Here is a 19,548-nt window from a genome sequence, read left to right as displayed (position 1 = left end):
ATGTGTGACTTTGAAAACAAATCAATAGAAAACATCCAGTTTGTAGAAAAATGATTAAAAATATATTGAAAATAATTAAACAGAGCCCTGGGAAGCTGTGAAACAATATCAAAATATCTACCTTTCCTGTAATTAGAGTCTTAGATGTAAATCAGTCAGGGGGAAGAGGGAAAAGGGCATAAAAATATTACACAAAAATGATAATTAATTTATAAAAAATAGAGATTAAAAACTTAAGTAAGTCTGCAACCCTCTCCCAAAAATAATTATTAAAAAAGTACACCTTATCATGCAAAAGTCAAGTTGCTAAGCACACACAATGAAATGAAAAAATTAAAAGTAGAAAAAAATGATGCATTATGTACAGGAAATATTAAATTTCCACTGAACTCTCATTAGAAGCACTGATTAAAATGATGGGAAAATTTAATTAATATTTTGCATTGTTATGTGACAGGAGGTGCATTTGCGACTGTCTACAAGGATAAAGCAGATAATATAAATGAGGGAAGCAACTGGGGTATGGCTGTATACATACATATTGGCTCAGTGATAGGAGTGAGGGAAGTTCAACAAATGCAGATTACTGTGTTATTGGAAATCAAGGGCAGTGTCAACATGTTTCTGTTTCTCAAAGGAAGAAAACAAGCCACCCTTGAATGTAAATTTCATGATGTTTAGATATTGACTTCAAAAATAGTTTACAATATTTTGTGGCCAAACAAAACATCTGTGAGATGAATGAAATAGACGGTAGGTAATATGTGACTTTAAGTAATGAACAACAAAGCATCAGATGAAAGAAAACGACCAGAATTTTAAGTAAGACTGGCTGATCTACTCTTTCTATCATTTATCTATCATACAGTATGAGACTACTTTAAAAGAAATTATATCAGTGCTTACCAAAGCCTGAGATGATCACATTCAGGTTAAATAGTTTGTTCATTACACATGCACTTTTGCTTTTATATTAAGAAATAAGGAGATCATTATTCTAGTTTTTTTTCAGGGAGGGAGTATGGGGATTGAACGCAGGGAAACTCAACCACTGAACCAAATCCTCAGCCCTGTTTTGTGTTTTATTTAGAGACAGGGTCTCACTGAGTTGCTTAGCATCTGGATTTTGCAGAGGCTGGCTTTGAACTCCCAATCCCCATGCCTCAGCCTCCTGAGCTGCTGGGATTACAGGCAAGCACCACCACTCCCAGCCATTATGCTACTTTTAATATAAACAAAATTACTATAGATTTGTGAGAATATGAAATATAAAAATAATAAGTGTTTCTCTTGCAGATCTTATAAGAAAAAAGTCTGGTACTGAATTTACAGTAAATGTCTAGGACAGCTGAAGGTTGTCTAAAAATGTGCCTTGATTAATGCTTTCTCCTCCAATAGAACCCACGTGAAATGTTTTCCTGATGTCTTACTCTTTTGTCGCATGGAAGTAAGACCATGTCCAGAGAACTTTATTTATTCGACAGTAGTGCTAGCTTGCTAAAATTTATTTTTCCTTCTTCTAATTTTAAAACTGCATGAGGCTGATTGGTTATCTATTCTGTAGGTAGTAAAAGATACATAATTGTGTTTGATTTCAAGCCCAGAGATTCCTGAAAGGGGGAAGCATTCAGAAGGGACTACTGCACAGCTAAAAAAGAATTTCAGCTTCACAAAACTAGAAGATAGTTTCTAAGTATTTTTTTTTTAGTTCAAACTATAACTTAAGCTTTAAATATTTTTTTCTCAATGCAAAAAAACATTTGCCTCAAATACATGGAATGACCATTCTATGACCATTCTATATTTTCTGGCTTAATTTTCATATAGTTTAAGGAATAAGAATTAAGGAATGACATCATATAATGTAAGCTGGAAAATGGCACACACGTGCAATATTAATTATTAAAGAAGAAAATCTGAAGAGCAAACAAGAGGAATGGTTCAGACAGAATGTGCAATCAGCTGTCTTTTGTACTGTTAATGGAAAAGTGTTTCTCTTGCCCTCTGCTCCTCTGCTGTTTCTGCAGTCCTTTCCACTCCATTTCTTGTATAACCCTTCATGCTTAAGGCTCACTGTCACATTCTCATCACGTCCTCATCTCTTGGTTTCCTTTCAAACATGCTGAGAAGTTCCCTTTAAGGGAAACAAAATCTCCAAAACTTGCCCTTTGCCCTACTATGCCCATCCCATCCCCCTTTTATTTAATTCTTATTTTTCAAATGTTTTGAGAATTTTTAACAACAATACTACATATATTTCATTAGAATTCAGTAGAGGAAGAGTGGGCATGCTCCTCTAACATTGGGTTTTGAGACTTAGAAATGGCTGTGTAATATACCAGGCAAATCACTTCACCTGTGAGCCTGGTTGTTTCTCCAAAGCAATGGAGAAAATTTGCTACTACAACTTGCTTTTGGGAATACAAGAAGATGCATTTGTGTTTTACCTTATTCTGATAATAAATGTGTGAAGTAGACATATTTGGTGAGTTCTTAAACTCTACCTGCTCAACAGTGTTTTTGTTCGTTTATGTGTGCTGTGTGTGTTTAGTTAAACCTCATGAAAAAACATAAAGGGTAAAAAATAATGTTAACCTCAAAACTTTTAATATTCCTAGCAGTAAACACAAGAAAGAAACATGAAATAAGAAACCACTTAAGAAGTGGTTTTAATTCTGCTTTGGGGAATTCATGGTAATCTGAGAAGATGCCATAGCAAGAGGAAAGACAGAGGGCAGGCAAGACTTCCAGCTATAGCCTCATTTGAAGATTTCACATTTTGTCTAGTTTTGCTTAATATGTCATTTGAGTGATTCCATGGCCTAAAAACCAATATAAATCCTAAAACAAGAAAGGCCTATAGCTAGAGACTTTGTTTTCTGCTCTGAGATTTCACTGTTGGCAGGACTAGGATTTTAGGGTCTTCTCAAAACTGACAATGTATTTGGTGTGTGTTTGTGGTTTGTGGTGGCATTATTGTCATTAATTTTCAAATTGCATAAAGCCTATGCATCACATTGGTTATACCATATGCGATGGTTTGTTTAGAATGCTTAGACTGATTATGAGTCTACAAATATAAAATAAATTTAGTAAAGATGGTGGCATATTATGCCTATGAATGCATTTTGCTTTTATGTTCAGTTACTGCCAAAGATAAAATACAACACAAATATTGTAAATAAGTCAATTTTTATATAATAATAGTTAATTTAAGTAGTTCTATTAACTAATATTAAATAGAACAAATATCAACTGGGATAAATGTTAATTTTATTCCTTATAGTGAAATCTCATCACGTATGGCTATTTACATACCGGATCTTCTGGATTGTATTGAATAACATATTCTATCTGTCCATTTGGGCCATCATCTATATCAGTAGCTCCATTGTCTCCTGAAAATCCTGTAAATACCGTGGTGCCAACTGGAGTGAGCTGAAAGGAAAAGAAAGGAAAAACTTAATTCTCATTTTGTCAGTTGTACATCTAGTATATAGCACAAAAACCAGCCTTTAGTAACACAAAGGAAGAGAATAGACATCTGCCTACAACCACAGAAATGAAATATTTTTAAAAAACACACTTGCAAACCTAACATAGGAGTTCTTACAATGTCTGAAATTTCCAAATTCCTGATCCTTGCTTCAGGTAAAGAAATAGAAGGATTCAGAATAAAGCACATTTGGCCCAATTTATACCCATTAGCATCTTAATACCTGTGGAGAAAATGCATCTGTTTTTTCTTGAAAAACCTTGAAGCATTAAGTTATCTACATGATAGAATTTCAATCGTACAAGTAAGTTTCTTTATTTTAGTTTCAAAAGCCTTTTCAGAGACAGCCCAAAATCCAGGTTGTTAAGTATATCCACATGGCAAGTTTGGGGAAGAGAAATTATAATAATGACTGCCCTTTTAGAGGAAGAAGCTATGAATTTCTTCTGGGCTTCTAATATTGGTTGTATAAGAAACAATTTTATGACAGGAGTTGAAGACAGTCACATCTTTTTATCTATTTTTTTAAATTAAAAGAATAATAGTAAAACAATGTATTTTGGCATGTAAAACCATGTAAGGCATTTGGCCTATTAATGTGGAGATCCTAGAATCTCCACAGAACATCACTGTTATTTTCTCTTACAAATTGTCTTTGTACAAATTGTCTTTGTACAATATATTTTTGTCAATTCTCCTTTCCCATTCCTCATGTTTTAGCTCATTAATTACTCGTTGAGTATGTTTCAACTTAGTTTGATATCACTTACTACAATACCATTCCTAATATAGCCTTTGCCACTATGAGTAAAATTATAGTGACCTTTTTTGTTTGTTTATGCATTTTACACTTCTGTATACATTATGCTGTCCCAGTAAATGAACACATTTTAGCAATAAACATAAGCTCTGTACTTCTACAGTGCAGAGACCTAATTTTATTAGGTTTGTTGTGTTAATTATTGGATGGGATTCCCTCATGGAAAAATACTTTAAGAAGGAAGAAAGAGATCATCTAATTTACTAACATTTTTTAGGGGTTATAAATTCAAATGTCTACAGAGATCAATCAGGGGATGAAAATGTGGAAAGCAAGTCTGATGGGAAAAGTGAACAAATGCCCTAATTTGATAGCTGCTACTCAGCCCTACAAAATTCTTACCATAATGGAATATGGAGCTAAAATTACTAGGTCATCTAAAATTCTAATTTTATAGGAAAATTATTGATTCTCAAGTTGGCACTAGATTTTATAAAATTAAACTATGAATGGACCAAACACATTTTTATTGGTCTAACAACTACACTAGTTTGTAAATTTTTATTTACAAAAACAACATAACTATGATTAAAGAACTAAACCATAGCTATAAGGAAATAGGATATTTATAATATTATTCTAAGTTAACTAAATGGCTTCCAAATTGCCATTTTTATTTATTTTTAAATGCATAAAATGTCAGAAAAGATACCATTCTCTTTTATAAAAAAATCACTCATTCTTATGTAGCTATGCTTTTAGGTTTTTTTGCTTCTATTTATTTGACAAATGAAAATTGTGTGAGTATGTATACACACATATATATGTATGTATATATATATATATATATATATATATATATATATATACTTATTATGTACAACATCTTTTAAAATGTGTATGCATTGTGTATTGTTTAAACAAAGCTAATTAACATATCTATACTTCAAAATACATCATTTTGTGGTGACAACAATAAAACCTGATTGATCAGCAATTTTAAAAAATCTAGTCACTATGTTGTACAGCAGACCTCTTAAACTTATTTCTTCTCCTTACTTAACTGGAATTTTGTATCATAGTCATCATTATACTCAATGTCTATGAATTCAATTTTTTAGATTCCACACATGAGTTCTATTTCTCTTTCCATGCCTGAATTATTTCACATAACATAATATCTCCCAGGTTCATCCAGAGTTTTAAAATTATGAAAATTAAAATAATTGCTACCAGATGTTTAATAAAATATTTAATCAAAGATTTTGTTGCCAAAGCAAAAAACAACATCATGGGGTTGAACTAAATAAAAGCAAATCAAAAAATGCTAAATCAAAGAACAAATAAAATAAGAAACCAAAAAATTGAACAATATTGTGTCAGGAAATTCTGAAAACAAGTGTGCCTGTATCCTTCAATCTACTTACTGAGCCTTCAGGTACCATTAGACCACTTTCACATTAGAGCCAGATTCTGGAGTCAAACACTCGGTGATACAGTGGGTATCATAGGGAAGGAATAGGAGATCCTGAGGAACTCAGGTCACATTCAAGAATATTAAAGGTCGTGGGGTCCACAGGTGGACTGGAGTCAGGGAAGCAACTGCTTTTCAACAAAAAGTGAGCAAAAGGGTTCTAAAGACAACAGAGGTTACTTTCCCAATTTAATAAATTCTGCTGGCCTGTTTAATATTACCTTAAATGACAATTTGCTATAAGATTGATATTTTTTATATCTACTCACTATTACTAAAACCACTTTTTTCCTGTTTTTCTTAAACAATTTTTTTTTCTGAAATGCCTTCTCTGTGAGGAATGATGATCAGCTTGCCTGATTCTGTTACTTGTTTATTTAGTTCATGTCTTTTGCCACAAATAATTGTATACAGCTATACAGCTATATTGGGAAGTACATGAACTACACTGATGAATTCAAAAGCAAAAATTTTAAAAAATAAAAATGAAAAATTAACGTCCTTTAAGAAGAAGCCAGTAATAAGACTTTTTACCATGAAGAAATGATAAATATTTGAGGAGATGTTTAGCCTTACTTAAATATTATGTCATGTAAACATATATCTAAACATCACATAGTGCTCCATAAATATGTACAATTTTATGTTTTATGTATTATTTTAAAATGTTTGATTTAAAAAAAATTGCTTATATTTCTAGGTTGGATGAGAGATTTAGTTTTGATTTATAATACTGAATTGATATATTTTGTCTCAAAATTAAACAATTTCTCTTTTTTATAAAAAAGTAAGAGAAGTTAGAATGTAAACATACAAGATGGTGACAATTTCTGAGTTTACTTTTCAGGTATTTTGTGAAGAATATTTCCTTAATACAACTCAAAAATTATGAACAATACTCCAAAAGAGAGTACTCCAATCTTACACATAAAAAATCCCCACAGAATTATTGTATTCATTGTTTGATATGAATCCAGGTGGTTATCTTATTAGATGTAGTGGTTAAGTTCCATAATACCAACACAAACATTGAATTAATGAGTATTAAACCTAGGAGGCTTGAGAAATACAAAAATGGATTCTGCAAATGTCTAGTTTAAATATTTTTTTATCAACTGATCAATGCATAACCTTGTTTTGTTTAAAGACATTTAATACATATTTTGGGTTTATTAACTTCCATCTCTGAGCTATCCGCACTATAATTCATGCCTGAATGAAGCTTATCTAACCCATGTATTTTCTGCATAAAGCCTATTACATTCTTCTGTTAGGAACACTTGACGACCCATCAGCAGTACTTTAAGGGGCCATTTCAAACAACACGATCATGACCACCACCAACAACAGCAACAACAATAAAGACCACAAAAATGTAGAAAGATGACACTACATAAATTACAAATAGAATAACTTCATGAAGCATGAGATTTGAAGAGATGGCAGAACATAGATTTATTTCACTTTAAGTAGAAATGTGTGCAATTGTTGACAAAATTCTCACCAGTCTGTGCATATCTGCAAATGACTGCAAAAGTTTGGCAAGAATTGATTTTGTAGTTACAAATAAATTTTTGTTAGTGGAACAACTTGCAAATAAGGAGTCTGCACAATGAGAATTGGCTATATGTAACAGACAGAACTAGGTTTTCATTTGAATTCTGGCTAAAAAATGCAATAAACTAGAAATTATCAGACTTAAGTTTGACTTTTGTCCTGTCTGTGCTTACCTATAACTCCTGTTTTCAATTATTTTACATTGATAGATAAAATTGTATGTATTTATCATGTACAACATAATATGTTTGAGAAGTTAAACATTTGCAAGGCTTAAATCTAGCTAATAACAAATGTATTAACTTACATGCTTATAATTTTGTAGCAAAGCATTAAATAACCATATTCTTTGAATTTTTCAACAACACAACATACTCTCACTAACTATGATTCCAAACTTTACAATAGATGGATCCCTTAAACATATTCCTCCCATCTAAATGTAAATATGGTGGAAAGCTCTAAGAAATCAGTCTTGGCAATGAGTTTTTGGATGTGATCCATGAGTGTAAGCAACTAAAGGAAAATATACAGATGGGATTAGAATATACTAAAATGTTTCTGTACAATTAAAAAAACTGAGTAATGAAACAAGTTACAGAATGGGGAAAAATCTTTTCAAATTATACATCTGATAAGCAATTAATATCCAAAATATGTAAGGAACCTAAACAACTCAACAGAAAGAAAGCAAATGTTTCTGATGTTGGCTGGGATACTATTCATAATAGTCACGCTATGAGACCAACATGTCTCCATCAACTAGTGAATAGATTTTTTAAAAATTGTTATAAAGTCAGTCATAAAGGGATGGAAAATCCTGTCATTTGCAAGAGTACAGCTGAAGCTGGATGCCACTGTGTTGAATGAAATAAGCCAGACACAAAAAGACAAATACCATATGATCTTACTCATTTATAGAATTTAAAAAACTGATTTCATAGAAGCAGAAAATAGAATGAAAGTCAACAGAGATTGTTGAGATCTATTGTACATTAACTTAGTAGTCTTTCTGTAATCTAACAGTAAACTATCTGAAAAAGAAATTGAGAGAACAATTCCATTTACAATAGCCATAAAAATGTAAAATACTTCAAAATAAATTCATCCTAAAGGTGAAAGATCTATAGAAAACTAAAAGGCATTGATGAAAGAAATTGAAGAAAACACAATGGAACAATACCTGTGTTCATGAATTGAAATGATTAATTTTGTTAAAATGTCCATACTACTCCCAAAATATACAGATTCAATGCCATCCCCGAGGAAAGATAGTAGAATGAAACAGACATTATTATTACTGTGTGTATATATGTGACTGCATGACCAATATGATTCTGCAACCTGTACACTCAGAAAAATGAGAAATTATATCCCAACTGATTCAAATGTATGATATATCAAAGTCATTACACTATCAGGTATAACTAATTAAAACAAATTAAAAAAAGAAAAAAAATCAATGACATTCTTCACATAAATAGAAAAAAAATCCTAAAAGTTATATAGAACCATAAAATACCAATAAACAAAGCAATTTTGAGAAAAAAAAAGAAGGTAGAATCAATCACAAGACCTTACTTTAAAATATACTGCAAAGTTATAGTAACTCAAATACATTGTGCTGGCATGAAAAAACAACACAGATCAATGGAACAGAATAGAGAGCCCAGAAATAAACTCTAGCAGTACTATCAACTGATATTTTACAAAGGTACCAAGAGCACACAGAGAGAAGGAAGTTAATTCAATAAATGGTGTTTGTGGAAAACTAAAACAGAAGAATAAGATTATATACTTCTTGCCATGTACAAAATCAAAACAAAATTGATTGAATATAAGATCATAAATTATAAAACTACTGTGATGCCTGATTTTCACATAGCTCTTTTGAACTTCATTTTCTTTCCTGTGAATGTTAAAATTGGATTGAAGTACTTTTGAGGGACAGTTTAGATCGATATTTGGAGAGCTTATTAAAGAATTACATAAATGGAGAGACAGTCTATAAATAGATTTTTCTGGTTCATTAAGGTTATTATGCCAATTTTCCCCAAATTTATCTTTAGATAAGGCACTTTCTAGGTTGATTTTAAAATTTATGTAAAAACACATAGGTCCAACATTAGAGAAGACTATCTTAATGAAGAATTAAATTACAAGGCTTACTCTTCCAGATTTTAAGACTTTATTATTAAACTATAGAAAAGCAGACACTGTGATACTGACTTTGGAGTAAATAAATATACTCACAGTACAATAGATCTTGCCCAGAAACAATTCCCACGGATAGAATCACCTGATTCAGAAAACAACAATTCAGTGTAATAGGAATCTAACGGTCATTTGACTAAATGATGCTGGGCTAATTACATATCCCTAAGGGAATTACAAAAAAAAAAAAAAAAAAAAAACTCATTGTTGATTTCTACTTTACAGCATAAATAAAACTAAATTTCAGTAGACTGTAGAAAAAAATGTAAATTACAAAATATTTTTTCAAGAAGAGTCATTAGATAATATCTTTACAACATTACAAACATTATAATCAGATTTAATTCAATAGGACATACAGAGCATAAGCCATGAAAATGAGATGGACTACATTAAAAATAAAATATTGCAAAAATGCTAGATACAAAATCAGTAGAGATAGTTAGATAACATATGTTCGCCAATAAATTTTGTCCAGAATATATAAAGAATTCTTATAATGCAATCAGTAAAATACCAGATCCTTGAAAAATAAATTTGTTGAAAACAGTATAGCTTAATGGTCAATGAACATGTAAGAAATGCACCTTTTCTCCTTTTTCTATTTCTTTTTTTGATAATGGGGATTGAACCCAAGGGTGCTTAACCACTGAGTCACATTCCAAGTCCTTTTTTATATTTTATTTATAGACAGGGTCTCACTAAGTTGTTGAGACTGGCTTTGAATTTGCAATCCTCCTGCCTCAGCCTCCTGAGCCACTGGAATTTCAAGAATGGACCATGGCACCCAACCAAGAAATGCTACTTTTTAAAACATTAGAAAATTCTAATTAAAATCCAATAGAACATCTCTATGTCTCCATTAGACTGACTAAAACTAATTATAAGGAAAACACTATGGTAGAACAAATGTAACTCTGTTATACTACAAGCATGAATCAATTTACCTAGCTACTTTAGAAAAGTCTTTGGTGATATCTACTATTCTAAAAGGACACATATGACTCAAAATTTTCTCTTAAAAATTATTTTTGTATTCATCAAACAAGAATATGTACATGTGAACTGAAAAGTTCTACAGAAGATTATACCTAGGCATATGTTCTTAATAGCCCAAATATACAAATAACTGAAATGTTTATCAACAATTGAGTAGCTCTATACAAGATGAAGAATATTTATACTATCGATCATTATATTGCTACAGTATCAGTGTATAGTCATGAACATAGTGATGAAAAATAATACTGACATAAAAAGAATTCATGCTGCATGATTGCATTTATACTAGTGTTCACAACTATACTAGGGTGAGACATGAGGCTGTCCTTTGTAAGGGTTCAGTGACTGTAGAAGGTATCCTTCCTAAGATCTGACAGTAGCTCCATTTGTGAGCAGATTTGTGGTAATACTTAGGAGTTTGCTTTGGAGAATTCACTGAGGTAAATAATTATGATGTCTTTAATTTTTGCTACTATGTTATATTTCCACTAGTCCTTAATTGAAAGACTTAATATGAGTCCTTATAATTTGAATATAAATACTGAAATGTTTTTACATGAATTGATATGTCTAAGATTTGCTTCAAAATCTTACTGGGTAGGGGATATGAATGAAACAAGTTTGTCCAGAGCTGATAATTCTTGAAGCTGAATAATGAGCATTGACCTTTGTGTATGCTTAAAATTTTCTTTAACAAAAAATTAAGCAAACAACAAAATACTGTAGTCAACATTTTTTTTTTTGTTTTTCTAGTACATGTTTCCTCTTCCTTTGTTTGTATCAACCCAATTTTGTTCTCGATTTTCTAATGTCCATGTGGGAGAATTAAAAATAAAATATAGGTAAATGGTCTAGCACAATATGTGGCATAATGCATTCTAAATATGTTGTATACTCAATATAGTGTTAGTGTTGGAATTTCTATCCCTCTTATCTATCAAAATGACTTTTTTTTCTAGTCAGTCTTAAATTTTTAAGCAAAATTTTGGACATAAAATAGTGATTTTTAAGGAACTTTCAAAAAATGCATTTTGATTCAACCAGACATAGCAAGAAATATAGAAAATATTTTTGAAATGACAAATATGCTATTTAATCACAAAGGTACAACATCCCTGGACTTCCCACTTAAGATGAAACAAATGCAAAAAATAAAAATAAAAACCGAGAACATCAACTTACTAAAATACATACATATATATATACACATGTGTGTGTGTGTGTGTGTGTGTGTGTGTGTATATGTATATGTATATATATATCCTTATGAATTTCTTTGGAAACTACAAAATGTAGAAAAAATTCCAAGGAATAATATGCCAGTATAAAATAAACATGAAATTGGTATCACAGTAGGGCATCGTTTATAAGAGCATTCCCTTTAAAATAGAGTTTTCATTACAGCAACTAGTAAAGAAAAATAAAATTAGGAGAGATAGTAAAGACTTGTAGCTAAATATGGAATGTTCTTACTAATAAAGTCATATTAAGTATTTTTCTTTGCCGTATTTTCTTCACACTAAACTTCTGAAAGAAGGCAATTGACCAGCAACATTTGAAAGGAGTTCTAATGTGTCACTCATATCTTTCAGATCTACTTTCTACTGTAAGAAAACTGCACAACAAGACCTACCCCATGTTTAGTAAGTAACATCTCCTAAGTGCTATATCTCAAAACTGCTAACTAACATGACAGCAAAAAAATACATTAAAAGAAGTGACAGAAAGCACATAGCTAAATGGACATACACCAGGACAATTTTTGCATAACTAACAAAGTATTAAATAAAGAGAAATAAAAAGAATCTGTCCACAGAGACTGCTATTTGTACACCACAACTCTTTAACTTTAGACAATATTTTATTTTTTTCTTTTATCTCTCATAGCAATTCACATAGAAACTGGCTTAACAGTAGAAACTCAAAAATTTTTTTTCACACTTGTATGTAGTATTTCATTTTTGAGACTGAAAATTATCATCATTTCTTCACATTTTAATACAATAAACCCATCATAAGGTCATGATATCAGAACACTGTTTCATATCCCTTGTTTGGCTTTTCCTAGCACCTTGAGAAACCTCTTTTTAAAAGAAACTCCTACCCATTCATTAAGTTTTAGTCTGCAATAGGCTGAGCTGGGGTCTGGCAGCTCAGTTCCAACAAAATTTATGCTTATTTCTCTGCTTCCATGAAGAAAATCATGCAGAGCCCACTATGAAGATAGTTCTTGCTGTGTTCTTGCTACTTTTCTTTGAAGAAAATGTGTAGAATTTTAGTAAATAAAATATAAGAGGATATAGTAGCAAGCAAATTCAAATAGAACAACTTTGTATTTAGCAAATAAATGTTATATTGTTAAGTTTAAATAAAATATTGAGAAGAATAAATGATAGAAAACACTTTAAAAATCATCATACTGTGTTAAATGTATATACTTGCTGATTCAATAATGTCTGTGTCATCAACACCACTGTATAGGTGGGTAGTAATGATCCTCTGACATTTCTATGTGTTGTATAATTTCTGGTAGTAAATCTGCAAAGTTGATCTTCTTATATATGCTTGCTATAAAATTTGAGGAGTATTTTTATGTATAATAAAGTAATTTAAATAATATCATTTCAACTGGAAAAAAATTCATAAAAATAATATTATCTAGTTTTGGAAACTTGCTTAAGAAAAAGCTATCCTGAAAGGTTTATTTAAAATGCAATTGATGAGATGCTAGTTACTAATATGTTTCTTCAAGAATCCAAGTGTTCTGGTCCTCTCCCCTTCCACACAAAAAGAGAGAGAGAGCATCTGAAGGGTCATGGGTATTTAAATAAACTGAGATAGAACTAAGCATTACATGATGTTTATCATATAATAATGACTTAATAACAGATTGTTATCAAGACAGCAGGTACTATATTTTTACTGATAGACATTATCAAATGAGAGTGCTACCTTTAGTGAAACAGGATTATTTGTCAAATGCTCATTAGTTTTTCAATTTTCAATATTATTTATACAATTTATAGTATTACACAACCATTTCATGCCAATTAATCTCTCAAGAAAATCCAACAGATGATGATATTCTGTATAATTATTGCTACTAGTAAAACTGGAGATACCTTCCTGTTTAATTAAAAATGAGATCTCAATTTTATAATTTGTATCTTGCATTTGTATGGCATGAGTTCAACTTTTTTTTTTTCTTTAATGAAGGAGGGGTCAGTCACTGACTTCAACAATTCCTTTTGACCTTCTCTGACTCCCTGACTCCATTTTTAATGTTGCCCCCCTCCCCCGCCCCAGCACCTTTCTTCTTTGGATTTACATTGGATTCCAGGAAACAACAGGCCTGGTCTACAAACATCCTGATGACAAGAGACTGAAACTTCTCCTGCAAGTGTGTGTAAACATCATCCAAGATGAAATTGCCCCCACCCCCAGGCAGGAATAATCATCCCATGATGGAAATGAACTGCCCCCACAGTCATTCCATCATGGAACCAATGAGCTCCTTTAAATAATAATGACCATCCCAGAGCTCTGCAAAACATTTCCTAAAATAATGACCAACCAGATCATGGCCTGACCAACATAACCTAATTTACCAGCTAGCTAACTTCCAGCCATGCAAGCCCTTAACCCTTGCCTATTTTCTTCTTTTATGTAAAACCTCAAAGTTTTTATCACTTTCTTGAAAACAGATCTTTGGTCATTGTACCCCTAACCTCTTCTTTCTAGAATGGTCATGCTGATTATAGATTGTTTCCTATGGTTCTTCACTAATTGTCTCTTTGATTGATGTATTGAGATGGGTGACCAAGACTGGCCTTTTGGAACCACTGGGACTGGGGCCTTTGCCCCAGGACACTAAGAGCATAATTAATTTTTAGTATCAACTTAGCCATGCAGTGCCCAGATATTTGGCTAAGCATTCTTCTGAGTATATATTTGAGTGTTCTGAGTGGGATTATCCCTTGAAAAAATAGTCTGAATAAAGTAGATTAATTGCATTCCCCAGTGTGGGCAGGCCTCATCCAATTTATTGAAGTCCTAACAAGAAAAAAAAAATACTGAGTAAGGGAGAGATTTCTTACTCAGTTTGACTTTTTGAACAAGTACATCACCTCCTCCTGCCCTCTGACCGGCATTTTAATTATCAAATCTCTTGTTTTTCAGGTCTACAGACTCAGACCAGAATTGTACCATTGGTTTTCCCAGGTATCCAGTTTGCCAACTGGACTTTGGGACTTTTTAACCTCCACGATTGCATATGCCAGTTCCTTATAATGAATAGATCTTCTCTTTTTCTCTCTTTCTCAGATTAACAGGTAGATAGATATAGATGTAGAGGTAGATACAGATAAAAATAGATATAGATACTGTCAGCCATTTATATCTGAGACTTACATATCTGTGGCTCCAATTAGCTGTGAATGGAAAATTTTGGGAAAAAAAAAATGTTTGTGTCTGTGTTGAGCATGCATGGACTTTTTTCCTTGTCATTATTCCTGACTCAATAAAGTATAAAAGTATTTATAATGTATGCAGATTTCATAAATATTATAAAAATCTAGAGATAATTTAAATGAGAAGATATGCATTAATTATATTTAAATACATTATCACTTGAGCATTTGTAGATTTTGGTTTTTGCTGGGTGTCCTGGAAACAATTCCCTAAGGATAATGAGACACAACTGTGTATGTGTATACGTGTATTTGTATAAAATACTGGTTCTTTTTTTCTGCTCTTAAGAACTCTGATTAATATATCCTTGACCCTATTTTCTTTTCAGAGAAGAAGTATAATTGTATACTTGGTTTGTAAGAAGTAAGGATTAGATTCCCAGGATTCTGACTGATCTAAGTCTATGTACCCACTGTTTGGCATTCTGTGGAAGAACAGTTGCTGATTTAGCTGCAATACAGGCCATACAATTCTCTGGTACTTCAATCATACTCCATGATCCTTTGAAGATTACTCACAGTGCTCCCATAATCATTATACAAATTGTTGAAAATTTCTAAACACTAATTTATGTACTTCCAGAAAATTGACCTATTTTTCAAATGATTAGACATTGTTTTCTTTTCTCCTCTACAGGTACCTTTAGGTTCCTCTCAATTACATTGCATGGTATGATGATCATTACCATAATAATTATCTTTTCAAGTCTGAAAAGACTCATCCTCAACTATACTTCATTCCTTGACTTCATCCCCCAATAAAATAACTTTATGAATTCTACTTACAAATCATCCCTGACTTAAAAATATGCATCAGAAACATTGACAAATTTGAAATCCAGGGAATTTCTACCAGTGAAATTCAGAGTTGAATTTTTAAACAGGCAGTAATTAGCAGGAAATGACTGAACTTTAATTTTTCTCACAATAATTAAATTATATCATCTCTGAATCTATAATAATTTATAGGCCAAATCAATGTTTTTATGATCATAATGTTGGTTTCACATTAACTCTTCAATACAATGTTTGTTTTACTCAAGCATTTGTACAAATTAACTCCAGTTGAATTCGGTTTTAAATCTTCTAGAATTGATCATTAATAATACTCATCATTGAATTCACATTCAGTAGAAGCTATCTTGTAGTAATTTAATAAAGTCAAAGTGAAAACAAAAAAATGAGGTACTTTAGTCAAGGTAATACTAAGTCATTGAAATAAAATTTATGTAAAATAAAACATATTTTAGATATTCAGATTGTTTAAGGTGGTCTTTACATTATACACACCCATGTAAAAACCACCTTAAACAAAATGAATAATATTTCTCTCATTCCATAACGTTCCCTCTGTCTTTCAGAGACTATCATCCACTTTTTTTTTTGAATCAATTTAGCTATTTTTCCTGTTCTTGGTCTGCCATAATTTATACTATTTTGTGTCTAGCTTTATTTTCTTGTTTTGTTTATATTTTTAAATTTTCATTTGCAATTATTTATTGAAAATATCAACATATTATCTATTTTTATTCAGATAATATTTGTATATCTCTATTCTGTAGAGTATAATAATTTGATACAATGCAAAATGTTTGAGTCAGTATAATAGTACTTTCATTTCCTCAAAAGTTAATCATTTCTATGTGTTGGGAGCTTTAATATTCTTCTACTTATTTTGAAATATATCATATGTTAATAAAAGCAACAGTTACCCTAGTTACCCTACTGCACTTAGAGACCAGAATGGACTCATTTCCAGCAGTTTTTTTGGAGCCTGTTATTTAACTTTTATCCATCACCCCTCCCTTTGCCTTTCCATATCTCTCCTGTATGAGGACCACTTTTTAATTTGTGAACATTTTTAGTAAGAATATTGTATTTTACTTTTCATTTCTGGTTTATTTGCAGTTTCAATTTCTTCCCTGTTTTTATATGTTGATTTTTTAACAACTCAACTGAATTCATCAGTTCTAATAGCAGATATGTCCTATTTCTTCCTTGAGATGCTTTTCTAAGCTGTAAATTAAATACAAAAACTGTCCATTCAAGGAAATTCTGTGAATGGGAAATGCCCTTACTTTCTAGTAAATTCCATGGGCTATGTTTCTAAAAAGTGTATATAATTTATGTGAAAAATTACTAATTCTACCCTTAATTTATAAATATCTGAGAATTATAAATACTGGATATTTAATGAAAACATTTGCAAAACATATAAAAATACTTAAAATCTTGTATGAAATCACATTGTTATGCTTCCTTTTCTGCCAGAATGACTTTGATAAGAACAAATGTTCAAAAATACATATTAAATAGAAGATGGCACAATATTTATGAAATGTGAAACAAAGACACCAAACTGACAGAACTAGGTAGGAAATGTTTAAAAAAAAAGGATACATAAGAGAGAATAAAATTTCATCATTGTGAGAAAAAGCTGGAGTCTCAATCTTGAATTTGCTATGTGGGGACTATTTGTTTTTCAGATACATGACTGTTTTTAAAGAATATTTCCAAGACTGGGGTAACCTGCAAGAAAAGTTGGTCAGTTCCTATACTAAGTACCTTAAAAGCATTATCTCTTATAATCCTTAATATAAATTTATATCATTTGTTATTATTATATTAACTTTAGTTAAGAAATAATGGGCTATGACAGCTTAGGCCTAATCTCATAAGTCCAATGATTGGTGTGTAGGTCTATGGCACAGATTGAATGATATCAAAGGATTCCTTCTTAAACACTGTGAAATATATTATTGAAAACTCACAATAATTAAATTATACTCTTAATCTATGATAATTTATGAGCCAAATTAATTAATAAAGTTTTTGAGATAAGGGGAATGAAAGAAGAAACAAAATTTGCATATAACAGCATATGTTTTACAGCTAATCTGAATTGATACAATTTGGAACATATATTCTATCAAAGATAAACTATTATCCAGAAACAATGGTGCATGCTTTTAATCACAGGGCTTAGGAAACTGAAGTAGAAAGATTACAAGTTTGAGGCCAGCCTTGGCAACTTGGTGAGGTCCTAAGTAACTTAGCAAGAATCTGTCTCAAAATTTAAAAAAAAAAAAATTTAAAAAGGGGGCTGGGGATGTGGTATAGTGGTTAAGTGCCTCTGGGTTTAATACCTAGCATCGTAAGTAAGTACATAAATAAATAAACAAATTTATTGGCCTAAGGGATTAATAATTTTGAGGTAGTTTAGAGAAAGAGAACCTCAACTTAACTATCAACACTTTAGAAATATCATTTGAAATAATTGTCACTACTGAAAACAACTTTGTTTCTCAAAAAGTAAATTATTTTATAAATTCCAAATTCACCCTGATTTCATTATTTTAATGTGTCTATTAATAATCACATATTTACTGGTAGAACATTGCATAAAGCCTGAAAATGTATTAAATCAATAAGTACATCAGAAGCAAAGATAAAGAACACATGTACAATCACTATGATTTATATTTTCTTCAGTTACTTTTTAATAAATTAATATTTTGTAAATCCTTAATAAAAATAATAGTCATGAGTTTGAAGAGAAACAAGATATTTATAGATCCTTAAAATGGTTTCCCACAGAATAGCTTTAACACTCATTAATTATTAAGTACAATTTTTAGTAATGTCAGTGGTGGATCAATTTGGAGAACTGATAAAGGCTATATTTACTAACTGTTATGGTTTGGATGTGAGATGTCCTTCAAAAGCTCACATGTGAGACAATGCAAGAAGATTCAGAGGAGAATGATTAGGTTGTTAAGAGTTAACCCAATCAGTGATTAATTCCTGACGGGATTAATTGAGTGGTAACTGGACATAGGTGGGGTGTGACTAGAGGACGTGGTTCATTGGCAGGTGGCTGTTGGGTATACATTTCACATCATCTTTCTGATCTTCATGTGAACTGTTTTCCTCTGCCTTAGTCTTCTGCCATCATGTCCTGCCTCAACCTGAGGAATGGAGTCAGCCTTCTATGGACTAAGACATCGCATCTGAAACTGTGAAACTGTGAGCCCCTAAAGAAATCTTTTCTTCCACTACATTTGTTTTAGTTGGATCTTTTAGTCACAGTGGCACAAAAGCTGACTAAAACACTAACAATGGAACAAATTGGCATTGTGTCTTGTGTGTTACATATAGTGAAGATTGGTCATGGCATCACCTTTTGTAGCAACAGGTGAACCCACAGTTAGATATAGTCCATAATCTTTCCTTTCCCTAAAAAATTTAAGGTCATGAAAGCCAAGAAAATACTGAGGAACAGCTAAGATTGATACTAGAACTACTAAAATTGGATTTAGAAAGTCATGACAACTAAATGTAACCTGTGATCCCAAATTGAATCATTGACCTACATATGATATTATCTGAAAATTCAGCACATTTGAATGGCATCTCTAGGTAGTAATATTGTATTAATTAATGTAATTTACTGATTGCATACAATGGATATGTAGAAGAGTGCTCTCATTTTTAGTAAATACATATTCAAGTGCTAAGACTACAAGGGGTTTTAATTATTCAATTCACAGCTCATTGGTAAAAGAATAAGTAATTA

The 19,548-nt window shown here is 31.3% G+C and overlaps 1 protein-coding gene across 3 annotated transcripts in view; it reads right to left on the bottom strand.

Moving 5' to 3' along the window:
* The window catches only part of Pcdh15 (protocadherin related 15), a 1,685,700-nt gene that overhangs the window by 459,178 nt on the left and 1,206,974 nt on the right, over positions 1-19,548 (bottom strand). For all 3 annotated transcript variants that reach the window (XM_058578029.1, XM_058578030.1, XM_058578028.1), the window contains one exon: positions 3,319-3,438. In XM_058578029.1, the coding sequence (XP_058434012.1) occupies positions 3,319-3,438 (120 nt within the window). The remainder of the gene's footprint in view (positions 1-3,318; positions 3,439-19,548) is intronic.

Source organism: Marmota monax, unplaced genomic scaffold (genome assembly GCF_021218885.2).
Source record: "Marmota monax isolate L192 unplaced genomic scaffold, Marmota_monax_Labrador192_F-V1.1 WCK01_AAM20220418_F8-fsc00019, whole genome shotgun sequence".
In the NCBI taxonomy this organism is placed as follows: Eukaryota; Metazoa; Chordata; class Mammalia; order Rodentia; family Sciuridae; genus Marmota; species Marmota monax.
Note: the sequence above shows the minus strand (reverse complement) of the source record. Positions and strands in the feature narration are given on the sequence as shown.